The sequence below is a fragment of the Erpetoichthys calabaricus genome, chromosome 12, assembly GCF_900747795.2.
Source record: "Erpetoichthys calabaricus chromosome 12, fErpCal1.3, whole genome shotgun sequence".
Classification (NCBI taxonomy): Eukaryota; Metazoa; Chordata; class Cladistia; order Polypteriformes; family Polypteridae; genus Erpetoichthys; species Erpetoichthys calabaricus.
In genome coordinates, this window is record NC_041405.2 from 31,983,683 (window position 1) to 31,999,797 (window position 16,115).

A 16,115-nucleotide genomic window follows, 5' to 3' on the forward strand; every position below is an offset into this window, starting at 1 on the left:
CCTGATAGCTACATGAATCTCTGCTCCCACCATAACATATAACTCACTTTGCTTGTGGAAAACAGCAGCAGTGAAAGATGGCATTGGGTTGTGAGTGGTGGTAAATGTGTGCAAGGAGAACATTTTGATCTGGACTGTTTATACTAAGATGCTAACTGATAGTATTTGAAATATATTCTAATTTTCAATGTGAATATACCTATAACTGCAGTGTATCTATTCTGCTGGCATTTGGCTTTTTCAGAAGTTCCATTCTTGTTTCTTTACTTTAAGTCATTTAAGATCTTAAATATTATTACACAAAGTTAAACAAAACTCAGAAAGACAGAACTGAGCAATTAATTTTATTACAGAAAGTTACAGTGCAACTTGAAAACAAAAATACAAAATGCAGTAAATAAATGTACCACAGTAAATGTCATAACAGTCTACTGTATAAACATAACTTCTTAAGTAAAACTTTCACTAATTCCAAGATATAAAAGAAAAACGTATTTAATATTTAAGAGTACCTTTCAAAGAAAAAAAATAATGAATGGAACCTTTCTTAAATTTGTAATATTTTGCATTAAAATAAGGAGTATAAGGAAACCTGATTTAGATTTTTTTTTTTTTTTTTTTTTTTTTAAGTGCAAGTTCTACTTATTTGGGCTCAGTAACTTATAGTATTAAACATCTCTTTTTTTATTTAATTTATTAGGGACAGGGACCAAAATTTGAAAACTGTACTGTAATTTGAGGGTAGGAATGTAGTAATAAAAGCAAATTCCTGCACAACAGAGCAACAGACACCCTTTTAAATATTGTGCTAAATCAGCCAGCCATCTGTTACTATAAAAACTCAAAATCCTTCCATTACACAATTAAAAACAATTGGATACATTTTCCTAACATTTGTATGAAACTAGAACCAAAAGTCTATATTTTGTGGAGTTAAACTGCACTGAAAAGGGGTATTTAAATAATAATGAACAGATCAAATATTATTTATATAAAAAATATATATTTGAAATTTAGACAAAACAGTAAAATGATTAGAGTTCAAACCTAAATGTTGCTTTAAAAATAAGGACAAAAACCATACATAGCAATGTTAATATCTATGGTCTGATTGAGCATAGTATCTCCTAGTAAACATTATTGCACCAACAAAAAAAAACAAAACAAAAAAAACCACACACAATACCATTTGGATGACTTTATGATAACTTTTTAAATAAATGGCTCAAAATAATTAATTACTGTATAATTTTTAAATATGAGAAAATATAATATTGATTTTACCTAAACAATTTTTCTGACTAATTACAAAAATGCTTGGGGAAAGGCAATTATGGTGTCAAACAGAATGCAAATCATTCCTAATTAACCCAAAAATTCACACTCCTTTCTCAACTACTTTGCAATTTAAATAATAAAACACCTGAAAAAGCACTGTAAAGATGTTTGCTTTTGCAGCAGTATGTGTCTGATTGCCAGCAGCTGGACAGTATAAATGGCATTGCTGACAGCAATAGCTGAAGAAATCACTTGCTTGTTGACAGGTAGCCTTGAAATAAGTGTGATGTGCCAAGGCAACAGGAGGAGAAGGTGGTTCAAATAAATGAACGTCAGCCCAAATAACAGTCTTACCAAAACAAACAAAAAACAAAAGTCTTAGGCTAATTCTGGTTAATAGCCAGTCTTTACACTCAATCACATCTCCAGAGAAGAGAACTCTTACTGTAAATTATTTCTGTCTTGAAATTTTTGTGAACCCAACCTGTCAAACAGTCCACTAGGAGGCTTTTACTTTTCGGAATGCAGATTTGCAAGTATTCATGTTTCCTTAAATTTCACCTGCCTCTCTCTCTTCAGAACTGGACTTTCCATTCGTGCTGCTACAAGATCGTTTCCTCTCATGGCGGTCCTGTGACCTGTCCTTTGAATGCCTGTCTTTTTCTCGAGGTGAACGATCCTTGGAGGACCTAATATAAATAACAAAACAAGTCATACTGAGCCCACTCATCTGGAGTTTCAAAGTCTAGAATAATTAATCAATTAAAGATTGCTATGATTAAAAATGAAAGATGTAAGATTTTTGACTAAACATATTCATAGCCATTAGGAACTTATTCTATGCATACACTATTCTAAATTATCACAATACTTGCATGGACTAAGCCAGATCTCATGCTCCGAGTTAATATTTACCCTAAGCAGTGGAATAAGACTGGTGTTACACAATTTCCTGAAAAGAGGAAAAATTCCTTAAATACACATTAGCTGTTAATCATTAACCTGCATACATACTAAAGCTGCAATTATTATTTTAAAAAATGTTCATAGCTGTTTGAAAAGAAAAGTTTAATACAAACTGTCAAAAAAAGATGCGTCTGAAAGTGTCCAAATCACGTGAGAAATCAGAAAAACGCATCAAAGCAAATTCATTGCTAGAGAGACAATAAATACAGCACAGGCACATTTCATTACTTTTCTCATGCATAAAGGAATACTCTGCCTAAAATTTTTTTTTAATGTTATTTATTCCATGTAGTTTGTAATGGTGGGTCAGAATTTCTTTTAATTTTATGCTTCATAGAGAAAGAACATACACATTTTAACAGAATGGGACCCAAAAGTGACCAACACTAGACAACAGCAAATAATGTAAAGAAAATGTCCATAGAAAAAAGAAAAAAAAAATCTTGCATAACTCGTGTCACACAATCTGCATGTATGTTATCTATTTGTATATTTAAACTATGCAAAATGCATGCATTTTTTTGTAAAATATAAATGATACTTATGGAAAGCTCAAACACGAAAACTGCATTCCCATAATAAAGTTCTTTTGAACTGAACACAGGATTGTTGACCAGTGAATTAGAGGAAGAAGCAGTTCTTCAATTCTAAAGCACTATGCCTGTACTTTGGGAATGTGCTTTTAAAATCAAGTTACAAGAACTACAAAACGTTAAAGGCATACACTTAGTATTAATCACGTCAAGGTTTACTAAGTTTAGTACAGATTCTTTAGTATAGGAAGAGTGGTAGTACACAGCTGTCATTCCTGCCTCAGAGTGTTAGAGTCTGCATGGAGTTAACACATTCTCCCTGTGTATTTATGTATTGAACGTTATCAGTGAATATGTTTGGAGGAAACTGCACCCCTGAGGCTGAAACACTGTGACAAAGAAAGAACAATAGGTCTCCTATTAAAAAAGGCGATTCTCAAACAAATGTATTGCTTTTCACTTTTTCCATCCTAAAACCACATGAATACATTGTTGTACAATACATGCACAATCTCAATGTGAGGATCAATACTCAATAACACTCTTGAAAAAGTATTTGGTAATTTCAAGGCTTTTGTTTTCATGTTTGGATACCCATACCTTTTACTTCAATTTTAAAGCACAAGAGCAGGCTAAGTGTTTTTTATTTTTAAAAAAATGTTTCACTTTAGAACACAGTTTCATGTGGCAAAATAACATATAGGTGGGTTGGCACCCTGCCCGGGATTGGTTCCTGCCTTGTGCCCTGTGTTGGCTGGGATTGGCTCCAGCAGACCCCCGTGACCCTGTGTTCGGATTCAGCGGGTTGGAAACTGGATGGATGGATGGAAAATAACATATAGGATGATTGTGAAGAAAACAACTTCCAACCTGAAAAACACTGAATTTATCCTTTAAACCATTTTAAAACACCAGCCCAGATGAAAGTCATAAAAAAGGCTGTTAAAAGCAAAAAGACTAAAAAAAAATAAAATACAGACTGTCAAATGCACAAACTCAACCATAAGTCACCACTTCAAAAGGAAATTGAAAAATGTGTGAAACCTTGGAAATGTTACTACACTTCAAATCCACAATTTCTATTCTATCCATATGACATTTACTTCATTGATTACTTTTCATTTGAAGTGTTTACCTTCTATTTTAAATTGGAGGCGAAGCTTGCAGAAAACAGATGACTTTTAAATAAACAGTATGGGTAGTTTTAGGGTCTTAGTTGAATGTGAGTTATAAAAAGCATGCTGGGCATTTTCCTTTAAAAACAATCATTTTTTGTTCACTTTGTTCACAGTTCGATTTTCAAAACTGTTATTTATTCATTACTAAACATAGTTTATTACTACACCATTAAAATCAGCCATGTTGAACATAATGCTCTTCAACTTTTCATTATGATGTCACTAAGAAGACCAATCCCTTCCCTATCCCCAAAGAAAAACTGTGAAACTGTGACTAACAAACTCAGCAGAGGGGTTAACAGCCTAAGCCTCTGTGAGAAGTCTGTTAAAGATGCTACAGAGCTCCATTAAAAGGAAGTGGAAAAAATCTTCAGTTTCAAAACATTTACTGTTAGGAAAATAATAGAGCAAACTTGTTGTCTATAAATAATTGTTTTTAATTCCTAGAAGTAAAACTGCTGATTGCAAAAACAAAACAAAAAAAAAAATTGCAAACTAATATGATTTGCACTAACGAAACAGAAGAAATCAGTTTGATTAAAACACTCATACTTGTTTTAACGACAAGTTATGAATCATGCCTCAGATCAGATCATGGAGTCTCTCACATTGGCACTTTTTAAAAGACAGCATCAAGTGCAAGAGGAATTATGTTTCTCTTTTGCTCCAAAGTGTACAAATTTAGAAACATTGGGTCTCGTGTAGCGGTGTGAAATCTGAGCTTTTAAAAAACACAGGCGTTTGTGATCAACACAGAATTCACGTGTACCCCATGTTAGGTCATATTGTCTGTGGGGACAGACATTTTCTCATATGTATTTGCATCAGTTGATGGGTGCTACCCCTTGAAACACTTGAATATTTTGCTGTATTTAATTTGGCAGGAGTTCTAGTCTATATTTTCCAGGGATTTGGCAAATTTCTACTCGCTTTAAAAGCATCCATACATTATCATCTGTCCAGACAAAGAAGTTTTTTTGTTTTTACCTTCTTTTAGCATTTTAATTTCTTCAGGTTTGCTTTATAAACAAAGCTCCTGGCTAATAAACCATACATGCTCAACAAGAAAGATTTACACAGAGTAACATATGCTATTTAAATAGTTTCTAGATCCTTATCACTCATAAATATGATTATATGGCTGCCAATTTGATAACTAGATTTCCTCAAGAATCACCCAGAATCTCACTGATAAACCAGTCAAGCTACTCTTTCATTATAGTGCAGACCTTCAAAACAAGTGATTTGCTGAGCTAAATATCATGAAAAGGAAATACTCAAGTCTCCACACAAAACTTTCATACCCAATGCATCTCATTCTATTTTACAAAACAGTCTTATCCATTATTGGATTGTGGCAGCACAAGCAGAAACAGGCCAGCTCAAGGACTACCTATATACAGTGCATCTGGAAAGTATTCACAGTGCATCACTTTTTCCACATTTTGTTATGTTACAGCCTTACTCCAAAATGGATTAAATTCATTTTTTTCCTCAGAATTCTACACACAACACCCCATAACGACAACGTGAAAAAAGTGTACTTGACATTTTTGCAAATTTATTAAAAATAAAAAAATTGAGAAAGCACATGTACTTAAGTATTCACAGCCTTTGCGATGAAGCTCAAAATTGAACTCAGGTGCATCCTGTTTCCCCTGATCATCCTTGAGATGTTTCTGCAGCTTAATTGGAGTCCACCTGTGGTAAATTCAGTTGATTGGACATGATTTGGAAAGGCACACAATTGTCTATATAAGGTCCCATAGTTGACAGTTCATGTCAGAGCCCAAACCAAGCATGAAGTCAAAGGAATCGTCTGTAGACCTCCGATACAGGATTGTCTTGAGGCACAAATCTGGGGAAGGTTACAGAAAAATTTCTGCTGCTTTGAGGGTCCCAATGAGCACAGTGGCCTCCATTATCCGTAAGTGGAAGAAGTTCGAAACCACCAGGACTCTTTCTAGAGCTGGCCGGCCATCTAAACTGAACGATCGGGGGAGAAGGACCTTAGTCAGGGAGGTGACCAAGAACCCGATGGTCACTCTGTCAGAGCTCCAGAGGTCCTCTGTAGAGAGAGGAGAACCTTCCAGAAGGACAACCATCTCTGCAGCAATCCACCAATCAGGCCTGTATGGTAGAGTGGCCAGACGGAAGCTACTCCTTAGTAAAAGGCACGTGGCAGCCCGCCTGGAGTTTGCCAAAAGGCACCTGAAGAACTCTCAGACCATGAGAAAGATAATTCTCTGGTCTGATGAGACAAAGATTGAACTCTTTGGTGTGAATGCCAGGCGTCATGTTTGGAGGAAACCAGGCACCGCTCATCACCAGGCCAATACCATTCCTACAGTGAAGCATGGTGGTGGCAGCATCATGCTGTGGGGATGTTTTTCAGCGGCAGGGACTGGGAGACTAGTCAGGATAAAGGGAAACATGACTGCAGCAATGTACAGCTACATCCTGGATGAAAACCTGCTCCAGGGCGTTCTTGACCTCAGACTGGGGCGACGGTTCATCTTTCAGCAGGTCAACAACCCTAAGCACACAGTCAAGATATCAAAGGAGTGGCTTCAGGACAACTCTGTGAATGTCCTTGAGTGGCCCAGCCAGAGCCCAGACTTGAATCCGATTGAACATCTCCAGAGATGTTAAAATGGCTGTGCGCCGACACTTCCCATCCAACCTGATGGAGCTTGAAAGGTGCTGCAAAGAGGAATGGGCGAAACTGGCCAAGGATAGGTGTGCCAAGCTTGTGGCATCATATTCAAAAAGACTTGAGGCTGGAACTGCTGCCAAAGGTGCATCGACAAAGTATTGAGCAAAGGCTGTGAATACTTATGTACATGGGATTTCTCAGTTTTTTTATTTTTAATAAATTTGCAAAAACCTCAAGTAAACTTTTTTCACATTGTCATTATGGGGTGTTGTGTGTAGAATTCTGAGGAAAAAAATGAATTTTATCCATTTTGGAATAAGGCTGTAACATAACAAAATGTGGAAAAAGTGATGCGCTGTGAATATTTTTCGGATGCACTGTATATTTCAGTTAAGGGCTGTCATCATTTTTTTTTTTACTTTATATTGAGTGCAGGTATATATATTACATTACAGCTTAATGTTCAGATAGCGATGCAACTTTTTCATGGTAAGCAGGCAGGTCTGAAATGATGACTATATAACATGCTATCATAATGCCCATTAAAACACTGGTGATGTATTTATTGTACATGAGGTGTCTTCATTACAAGAAAGAAGGAAAGACACTGCTCATCTGCAAAGAATGAAAGTCTGTTAAATATGCAACTGCATTTTGCTCTGTTACATAGTTGCTGTGTGTCATCACAGTTACATTTAAATTTATTTAAAATTATTTTTTTTGAAAACTACAGAAAAAAAAACTTTCCTAAGACAACAGGGCCTCAGTTATAGTGCCATCATTTAATCAGATGTATCAGTATTTTTCTGTATACAATATTTGTTACTTTTTATAGCGGAGCTAATATTATTAACCAGTAAACCCCCGATTCTCTAAAGAATCACAAATCCAAGAATGGCAATTACTTTCTGTTCCCCCCAATCTTTGTAGGGATGAAGAATCATGGAGCGTGGGAGCGTCCTGGGAAAGTTTTCATTAAATGAAATAAATATATTTGTAGTAAAGCTGTTTCTTTTTGGAGCCGTGACTCCTTTGGTTCTGGTGTTTCAGAAGCGCGCTGTAGGTGCCTTCATTCATTGTTTTTATCCACGCAGTCTCGTTTTTGTTTTTCTATGGGTGTGTTGTTAGCTAGAAGTCGTTTGCTGTTAGGAATCATAATTGAACTTACTTTTAACACTGAATTACCTTAATGTGATTCAAATAAGCCACACTGACAGCTGCCACACTGAGTGCTGGCACAGTGGATTAGAGCACACTGACTGGTGGCACTGTGTAGTGGAGTAGCTGCTGGTACTGTGGAGTGGAGAACACTGACCGCAGGCACTGTGGAGTAGCTGACTGCTGGCACTGTCAGTAGTCGCCACTACCTCAAGTTTAAATAAATAGACATATATAGATAGATGGTGCATTCACTGTGTTTCCCAGTAGACACGATACGTCAGCGCGTCAGCCTTATTGCGAGTGGCAAAAGTGCCATTTAAACTAATACAGGTAGACATGGAAACCAGGTTTTCTGATGAAAAAACAAAGTTTAAAAAAGTATCGTTTACATACAACAGATTTTGGCGAATCGTTTAAATGCAATTATTTATATCCATTTATACACTAATAATGGCAATTATTAAATAATAATAATTATAATTATTATTATTAATCATTCCTCCCATATAAGTAACATTTCGGGGACTGCCTTCTTCTATCTTCGAAACATTTCCAGACTTTGTCCTGTTCTTACGCAACACAGTACTGAAGTATTGTTTAATGCCCGAGTCACCTCACATCTAGATTACTGTAATGCTATTCTATCTGGCATCCCACAAAAACTTATCCATCGCTTACAACTTCTTCAAAATTCTTCTGCCAGGATAATATCCTGCTGTTGTAAATCCACTGAACATATTACACCTATTCTCTCTGAACTTCACTGGCTCCCTGTTAACTACAGAATACAATACTAAATACTGCTCTTAACATTTAAAGCTCTCTACAACCTCACTGATCTCCTCCAGACTTCCACTCCCTCTTGCTCACTCAGATCCTGTAATTTGAGAGAATTCAGTCTGGCAATATGGTGCAGCCTTAGTTTGTGGAAGACAGACACAACTAAAGACATGAGCATAAAATGATGGATGTCAATTTCAAACTGTGTTTCCTCAATGTGCTCCTTGAGAAAAAACATCATCAAGTTTGAGAAATGTTAACAGCTAACAACAATCTACATTGTGACTAAATACGTTTAGCCAAAACGTTGTTTGGAGGCTCACTTGAACACATAAATGCATAGCTTTGGTAGCTTAGCCTGGCTTAGCTAAAGTAAAGATTATAAAACGGGACTTTCTAACGGCCAAATATAACCAAAACAATTGTTCAGCCTTACCTATGAAATGTAATCCCCCGGGATCTGGTTTGGAGCGTACAGCGGTTTGTACAATCCCAAGCAGCACATTATTTATTACTTCACTCCACAGCAGTGCCACTCACAATATGGCGGCGACGCTGACGTACAATTCTGCTAGTCATGAGGCGTCTAGTTATTCTATGTCTATGTTTAAATATGTCACCATGGCAACTTGTTGGCGTGCACGCTTTACCTCAAGTTTAGTTTACAGGTTGTGTTGTGTTGTTTGGGCGCCACTTACTGACTTTGGGAAGCCACTGGGTTTGACTCTTGGGCGCTGTGCGAGTGCGCGTGCACTTTTGGCACGGGTTGCGTCTGGCATCCGTGCATATATACAGCCTTCGTAAACATTACTAAACGAAGGTTTTATATGCGGTGGTGTGCGCATTCGGGCAGCGGTTGTATTGTGACCTTAAGTTTAGTTTACAGGTTGTGTTGTGTTGTTTGGGTGCTACCTACTGAGTCTGGGAAGCCGCTGGGTTTGACTCTGGGGCGCTGAGTCGCATTGCGTGTGCGCTTCGGTGCGTCTGGCGTCCGTGCATATATACAACCTTCGTTTAGTAATATAGATTCACAGAAGCACCTTACTCTTGAATATGCTACATACAATTGCCATCAGTGAAACATTTGTGAATTAGATCATTTGATTGTTTTTCTCATTGACTGACATTGTTGGAAAACACAATTTTTCAATGAACTATATTATTTTGAATAATTAATCAGTAGGAATAATGGGAATTTGGGGTATAAATCAAATTTCATCCTGTAATATACATCTTATAAAAACGGTAACTTCAATCAAATTTGAATATAAAGCTTTGATCTGTAATCTTGTACTGTTACAAAGTTTTGGAGGGTTTAGATCAAAAGCAATACACATAGTTTAATTTAACCTATTATTATATATTTACTTAACCTATATTATACATGATGGGCGGCACGGTGGCGCAGTGGGTAGCACTGCTGCCTCGCAGTTGGGACACCTGGGGACCTGGGTTCGATTCCCGGGTCCTCCCTGTGTGGAGTTTGCATGTTCTCCCCGTGTCTGCGTGGGTTTCCTCCGGGCGCTCCGGTTTCCTCCCACAGTCCAAAGACATGCAGGTTAGGTGGATTGGCGATTCTAAATTGGCCCTAGTGTGTGCTTGGTGTGTGGGTGTGTTTGTGTGTGTCCTGCGGTGGGTTGGCACCCTGCCCAGGATTGGTTCCCTGCTTTGTGCCCTGTGTTGGCTGGGATTGGCTCCAGCAGACCCCCGTGACCCTGTGTTCGGATTCAGCGGGTTGGAAAATGGATGGATGGATGGATATTATACATGATTGACTTTATAGGCGGTACATTTATTTAGCCCATGGAATGAATTGAACATTTTAAGAAGTGTATTAAAAAGAACAGGTGGAAAGAATTAATACGGTGAACAATGAACAACATTTACCTCCTCTATGTTCGGTCCAAAACGGACAGTGCTGCACAAGTGTTTAAATTTACTAAGACATGCTGACACTCCTGGCTTGTACTGAATCCAAGGCTTAAAGTGGGCAGGTAAGCATAATAGCACTTCACGGTTTTTGCTTTGCGAATTTCAGTGTTGCTGCATATCACTGACTTGACTTCAAAGGGGACACTCCAGCTTTCCCCGAAACTGCATGTATTTTACCACCAAGGGTCCATCAGCCCCCAACCCACTGTTTAAAGCATATGTAGTTAAGTGTACTTGACAAATCAATCTGGCTTGAATTTGTATTCATTTTATTCCACATTGTGAGGAATATGAAGAGACCGAAAGAATAGAATTGCTAAGAGTGTCTTCTAAGAGCTTAGCCGAACTTTCTTCCTTTCACTTTGCTTCCAGTAGCAGCATATATTTGCATAAAGCGCAAGCCCTAATTTTCCACGATTATAACCTCAGCCTGGTTACTGGCGGTGTTCATTTACATGAAATGCAAGCCCTATTTCTATGTTCTTAGATGGAAAAAGGACCTGGTACCTAAAAATACCTCACTCACTATAACACTACTATAAACAAATAAAGGTAAATAAAACAAACAAAACGTGCTGGCTAATGTTTTTTTCTATAACATCACCAAATTTCAATTAAATGTGTTTTTGAGATTTCAGGGTATTTACATTTTCTATTGTAGGGGGTTTATATCCCCAATAATGATGTATTGAATGTCCTTTCTTAGCAGATAATCTACAACGCTAGAGGTAGCATCTTGTTAAATTTCAACTAAATAGGAAATAGTGTTTTTGTTGATAAGTGAGTCAGTCAGTTTTGTTTATATAATGTATATACAAATATATTATATATTTATATAATTGATTACTTTGTTTATTATTATTATAATTATTTCCATTTTATTATAAATGTTGACGTAACTTGTAAAGTTACATTTTCTTTATATAGTAGGTTACTTTATTATTATTGCCACTTATTTTTTTGCTTATTATAAATGTTGACATAACTTGTAAAGTTATATCTTCTTTGTTTATTAAATTACCCAGATTAGCAGTATGCAAAATAGTAATAATCATTATAACCATTAAGCAATTGATTTTAAAAATACGTATTCTATTACACTAGGGGGCTCCGCCCCCTGCTCGCTTCGCTCGCCAACCCCTGGTGTTGGGAATGACAAAGAGCGTGATGTATGAATGAGATATAGAATAGTGTGACGGTGTAGATGATGCAAATAGAAAGCAAACAATAAAGTGTGTGGCACAGTGTAAAGGTTTATTTGAAAATTTCTTTGTACACGCCGTTTAAGTGTAAAAGGTAATTCCAGCTCAGAACTTGTAAGGTCATTTAAGATGGTTATTGTTGTGATCAGAGTCAAGTTTGTCAGAGCTTAGAAAGAGTTGTGTCTCCAGGAAGTAATGGAATGACTTGGGTATTTATGTTTTCCACATTAATATTTTTTGGACATAATATAGTGCGTTGTGTTAAAAGGGGCATTTGGTCTAATGAGATTGCTGTTCCAAATTTCTCTGTAACTAAGTCGTCGCAGATAAAGGCTTGAGGAATTGTAATAATATGTGGCTGAAGTCTATCTGTATTGGTGAGTGTACCATCTCTCAGTTGTAATAAGCAATTGTTATGATCTGGTTCTGGACATCGTATCTTTTTTACTAACTATCTTTTGAAAGCAATGGCAATTGTCTGCGTATTTTAAGGTGCACTGAACAATAGCTGAGTGCATGGCATCTGGAAGAATAGCTAATCACTGTCTAAAATCTCCTCCTCATAAAAGTACCTTTCCTCCAAATCGAATATTATTATTCATAAACGTTTGTAGAAGTTTATGAATGGTGTTGAGTAAGTGACTTCATGCCATTGAACATTCATCAATAAACAACATTTTTTCAAGACGGATGTCACGTGCAGTGCCACCGTTAATGTTCATAGTGGATACCGATTTGTAGGATCTAATGTAGTTGATAAAGATTTCACTTTCAGGTACATCGTCAGTTATAAGCTTCAGTAGATATTCAGGATATGAATGTAAAGGAGGCAGTCTAATTTGACCCTTTTGACAACAACGTGTAAATGTATTACTTGTATTGCCAGTTGTTTCTTCAGGGAAGTGAACTGAATGACAATGATTGCAAATGACATTCATTAATCCGAATGAATTTTCCTGGTGTATGTTTTCCTTGTGCCGTTTGAGAGGCGCGTCGTTGTATGTCCAGTATTTGGGACGTGTTGTTTTGGAGCTGTAATCGATTTGCCTGTGCTGTGTGAGAAGCCCGTTGTAGCCTTCGCTGCCATTAACGTATGTCTGAGACGGGAGGTGTTTCGTTTTGAATCCGTGCCTGTTGCGATGCAGCACTTTGATTGATAGTTTGCGTAATGTGGATCTAGGATGTAGATTTGTGCATATTTGTGTTGTTGATTTGTTTCAGGGTGCACTGTTCCAATGCGATGCAGTATCTGTGCACATATGCGAAAGCAGTATGGGCCATTGCCTTTTGGTGGCCTGATATTTACTCCGGTATATGCAAAAGCAAATGAACTATTGTAGGATCTAATGCAGTTCATAAAGTTTTTACTTTTAGGTACATCGTTAGTTAGAAGCTTTAGTTGAGCTTTGCGTTTTTGGAGTCGAGACATTTTTTCATTTAGAAATATGGATAAGTAATAAGGAGTATTGCACTCACTGTTAATATGGAGCCTTTTCTGCAGTTGAACGGTTAATAGTGCCTTATTGTAATGAGATCCACCTATGCTGCACAGCCGTCTATTTTGTTGTTTCTTTCGTGTTCGTGTGTTTGTTCCTGTTATCCTTTCCTTTTCGTTTTGTACCCGTGACCGTGTATTCATGACTTGTTTCTTTCTCAGCATACGAAATATGGATAAGTAATAAGGAGGATCGCAGTCACTGTTAATATGTTTCCTTTTCTGCAGTTGAACGGTTAATAGTGCTTTATTGTAAGGAGATCCACCAATGCTGACACCTATGCTGTCTAGTGTGAAGGTGTTGACGTTCACTTTAGAATATGTGGCTTTGGGTGTCAGTTCTTATGGATGTGGGTGGGGGGGGATGAGGATTGTTGTCGCGCGAGCGTCTTCTTTCTGTTTGTGTTCCTGTGTCTTGTTGAATCCCCCTCTTTGTGTGTGTCCCGTCCCTTGCTTGTAGGGTCTGTGGGGTGGTTTTGTGTTCTTTTTTTTGTGTTCCATGGGCTTGTTGAATCCCCCTCTTGGTGTGTGTCCCGTCCGGTGCCTGTAAGGGGGGGGGGGGGTGCTTTGCTGTTGTGCGCGATCCTCTTTTTTTTTTTTTTTTTTTTTTTTTGGGTCTAGTTTCGTGTGCAATGTGTTTCGTGCTTTGCTTGCGTTTGAATACTTTTTTATGTGCCTTTTCCTTTTTTCGGTGCTCTTTGCGCCTCATTTCTCCATTTTTCCTGTGCTCACTCCTTTTTTCTGTGGTCTTGTCCGCCTCTCGCGGCCCCTCATCCGCCTCTCTCGCCCTCTTTTGTCCGCCTTTCTCGGCTCCTCAGCCGACTCTCGCGGACTCTTTTTGCGCCTGCGCAGTACGTCTTTTTGCAGCTACGGCCCATTGCCGGATGTGCCTGCGTCCATCATCCGGTTTAGCATTCTCGGTTAGTAATATGGATATTTTTGAATTAATTCAAACACTACATTATAATGAAAATGTTCAAGATAGTGACTTTGTGAGGGGGACAGTGCTGTGTCAGATTTCTATGGGAAACACTGATCACATTATTGCCCAATACAGGCATGGAGAGTCTCTTGTCTTTTTCAGACATTATCAGCCCATGACAAGCCATATATACAAGCCATCAAGGTCATATATACACTCGTAAGCTCTTACACCAACAAAATAAAGAGTCACCCATTAATTTATCCTGTTAATTGGATGGAATGCAATATCCAACTCTGAATTGTATGTTAGTCCATCATAGGGCACACTTACAGAAATACATCAACCAGCCATGTAAAATTACATTTACACTTTGACTACCCTGAAACCTAGCCAAATGGGCCCATGATGCCAAAATGCTAGACTCTGTGCCACTTTGTCACCAGTTCAAAACATGACAAGCACTAAAACATTTAAAACATGACTTATACAAAGGGTGTGTGCATGGAATGCTAGTGATCACATATACACAAACAGGATTTTTGACAGCACAGTTATTTCTGCAAGATTACATCCGCATAAAACAGGTTGTTACTTGTACATCTGATGTGTAGCACTACAAACATAATGTAATCTAGCAGCTCCAACTTTTTCTGTTTTGAAGTGACTCACCTTTTTTTATTTTTAATAAATTTGCAAAAACCTCAAGTAAACTTTTTTCACGTTGTCATTATGGGGTGTTGTGTGTAGAATTCTGAGGAAAAAATGAATTTAATCCATTTTGGAATAAGGCTGTAACATAACAAAATGTGGAAAAAGTGATGTGCTGTGAATACTTTCCGGATGCACTGTATAATGTGAGTTTATATAAACAACTATATTAGTAACTTGCACAAATAACATTAGTAAAGCATTCATGCCTGTACCTTTTCCGGCTGCTTTTTTCTTTTGAACTTTGCCTTGAGGTGTGACGATGAGAATGACTCCGACTCCCTGATCGTGATCTTGGCCTGTGGCGATGCCTTTCTCTAGATGGAGGTGAATGCTTCCTGCGTGATGTAGAGGAATGAGAGTGCGAACTGCGTTGCTCACGCGACTCAGACCTGAGACAGAAACAATCTGCTCTTAGAGGACTGTTTTCTTTATATATCTAAAATCTGCATTTTATTGTGAAAGCTGATTTAGTAAGAATTTTACATGCACTCTCTTCTCTACATTACAATAAGTATCTTGCTTAACAAATTCCTAAAAAAGTCTGGTCCAATGAGAAAGAAACAGAGAGAGAGATGAGATAGCAAAAAATAAATAAATAAAAACAAAAAAATTATTTTATGAAAATAAATGATTTATACCTTTTTTGATCTTTGCTGTGTGATTTTGATCTGAGGAAAAAAATACAGATACATCAATTCTATAGAAAGATATCTAATAAAGAAAATTTCTCAAATTACCCTATGCTTGACAGCTTGTATGTATTTGCTGCATCTGATATATGCTCTCCTCTGATTTGATAACTGTACTTGGTATTTAAACTTAATACAAAACTGGTTATTATCTGTTTGGAGGAGGGGAAAAAAAACTATTAAAAAAGGAAGGATGGCTTTACCTCCTTTGATCTCCGCTGCGGGATCTTGTCCTGATGGGATAAAAAAAATATTAATTTATATATTTACTTATAAACACATTTATACACATATTTGTAAACCTCTTCTTCCTATTCCATACTTCTTTAGTTATTTCCTCCCCTTTTTCTTGCTCAACACATTCTCAGACTTGGTCTCTCTTCACAACAACCTTTACCGATCATTATGCAGCCTTGGTTTTAAATTCATTTTGATGTCAGCCTGGGGAGGCCACTGAAATCCTTTAATTCCATGAGGATTCCATTATTACTCTCAGGCTTGATCATGGCTGAAATTCAGGTCTTTGTAATGCAAACAATAATGTATTATTATTTTAGTACTTTTACTTACACACATTTAGTAAAATAGATGTAGTAATTGTAACATGGA

The 16,115-nt window shown here is 37.3% G+C and overlaps 1 protein-coding gene across 1 annotated transcript in view; it reads right to left on the bottom strand.

Annotated features, from left to right (window-relative positions):
• Window positions 1–331: 331 nt before the first annotated feature.
• The window catches only part of LOC114662054 (putative RNA-binding protein Luc7-like 2), a 53,425-nt gene continuing 37,641 nt past the window's right edge, over window positions 332–16,115 (bottom strand). The window contains exons 8-11 of the mRNA XM_028815361.2: window positions 15,710–15,739; window positions 15,456–15,485; window positions 15,030–15,206; window positions 332–1,967 (exon numbers count right to left, since the gene is read on the bottom strand). Coding sequence (XP_028671194.1) covers window positions 1,829–1,967; window positions 15,030–15,206; window positions 15,456–15,485; window positions 15,710–15,739 — 376 coding nt within the window. The 3' untranslated portion in view covers window positions 332–1,828. The remainder of the gene's footprint in view (window positions 1,968–15,029; window positions 15,207–15,455; window positions 15,486–15,709; window positions 15,740–16,115) is intronic.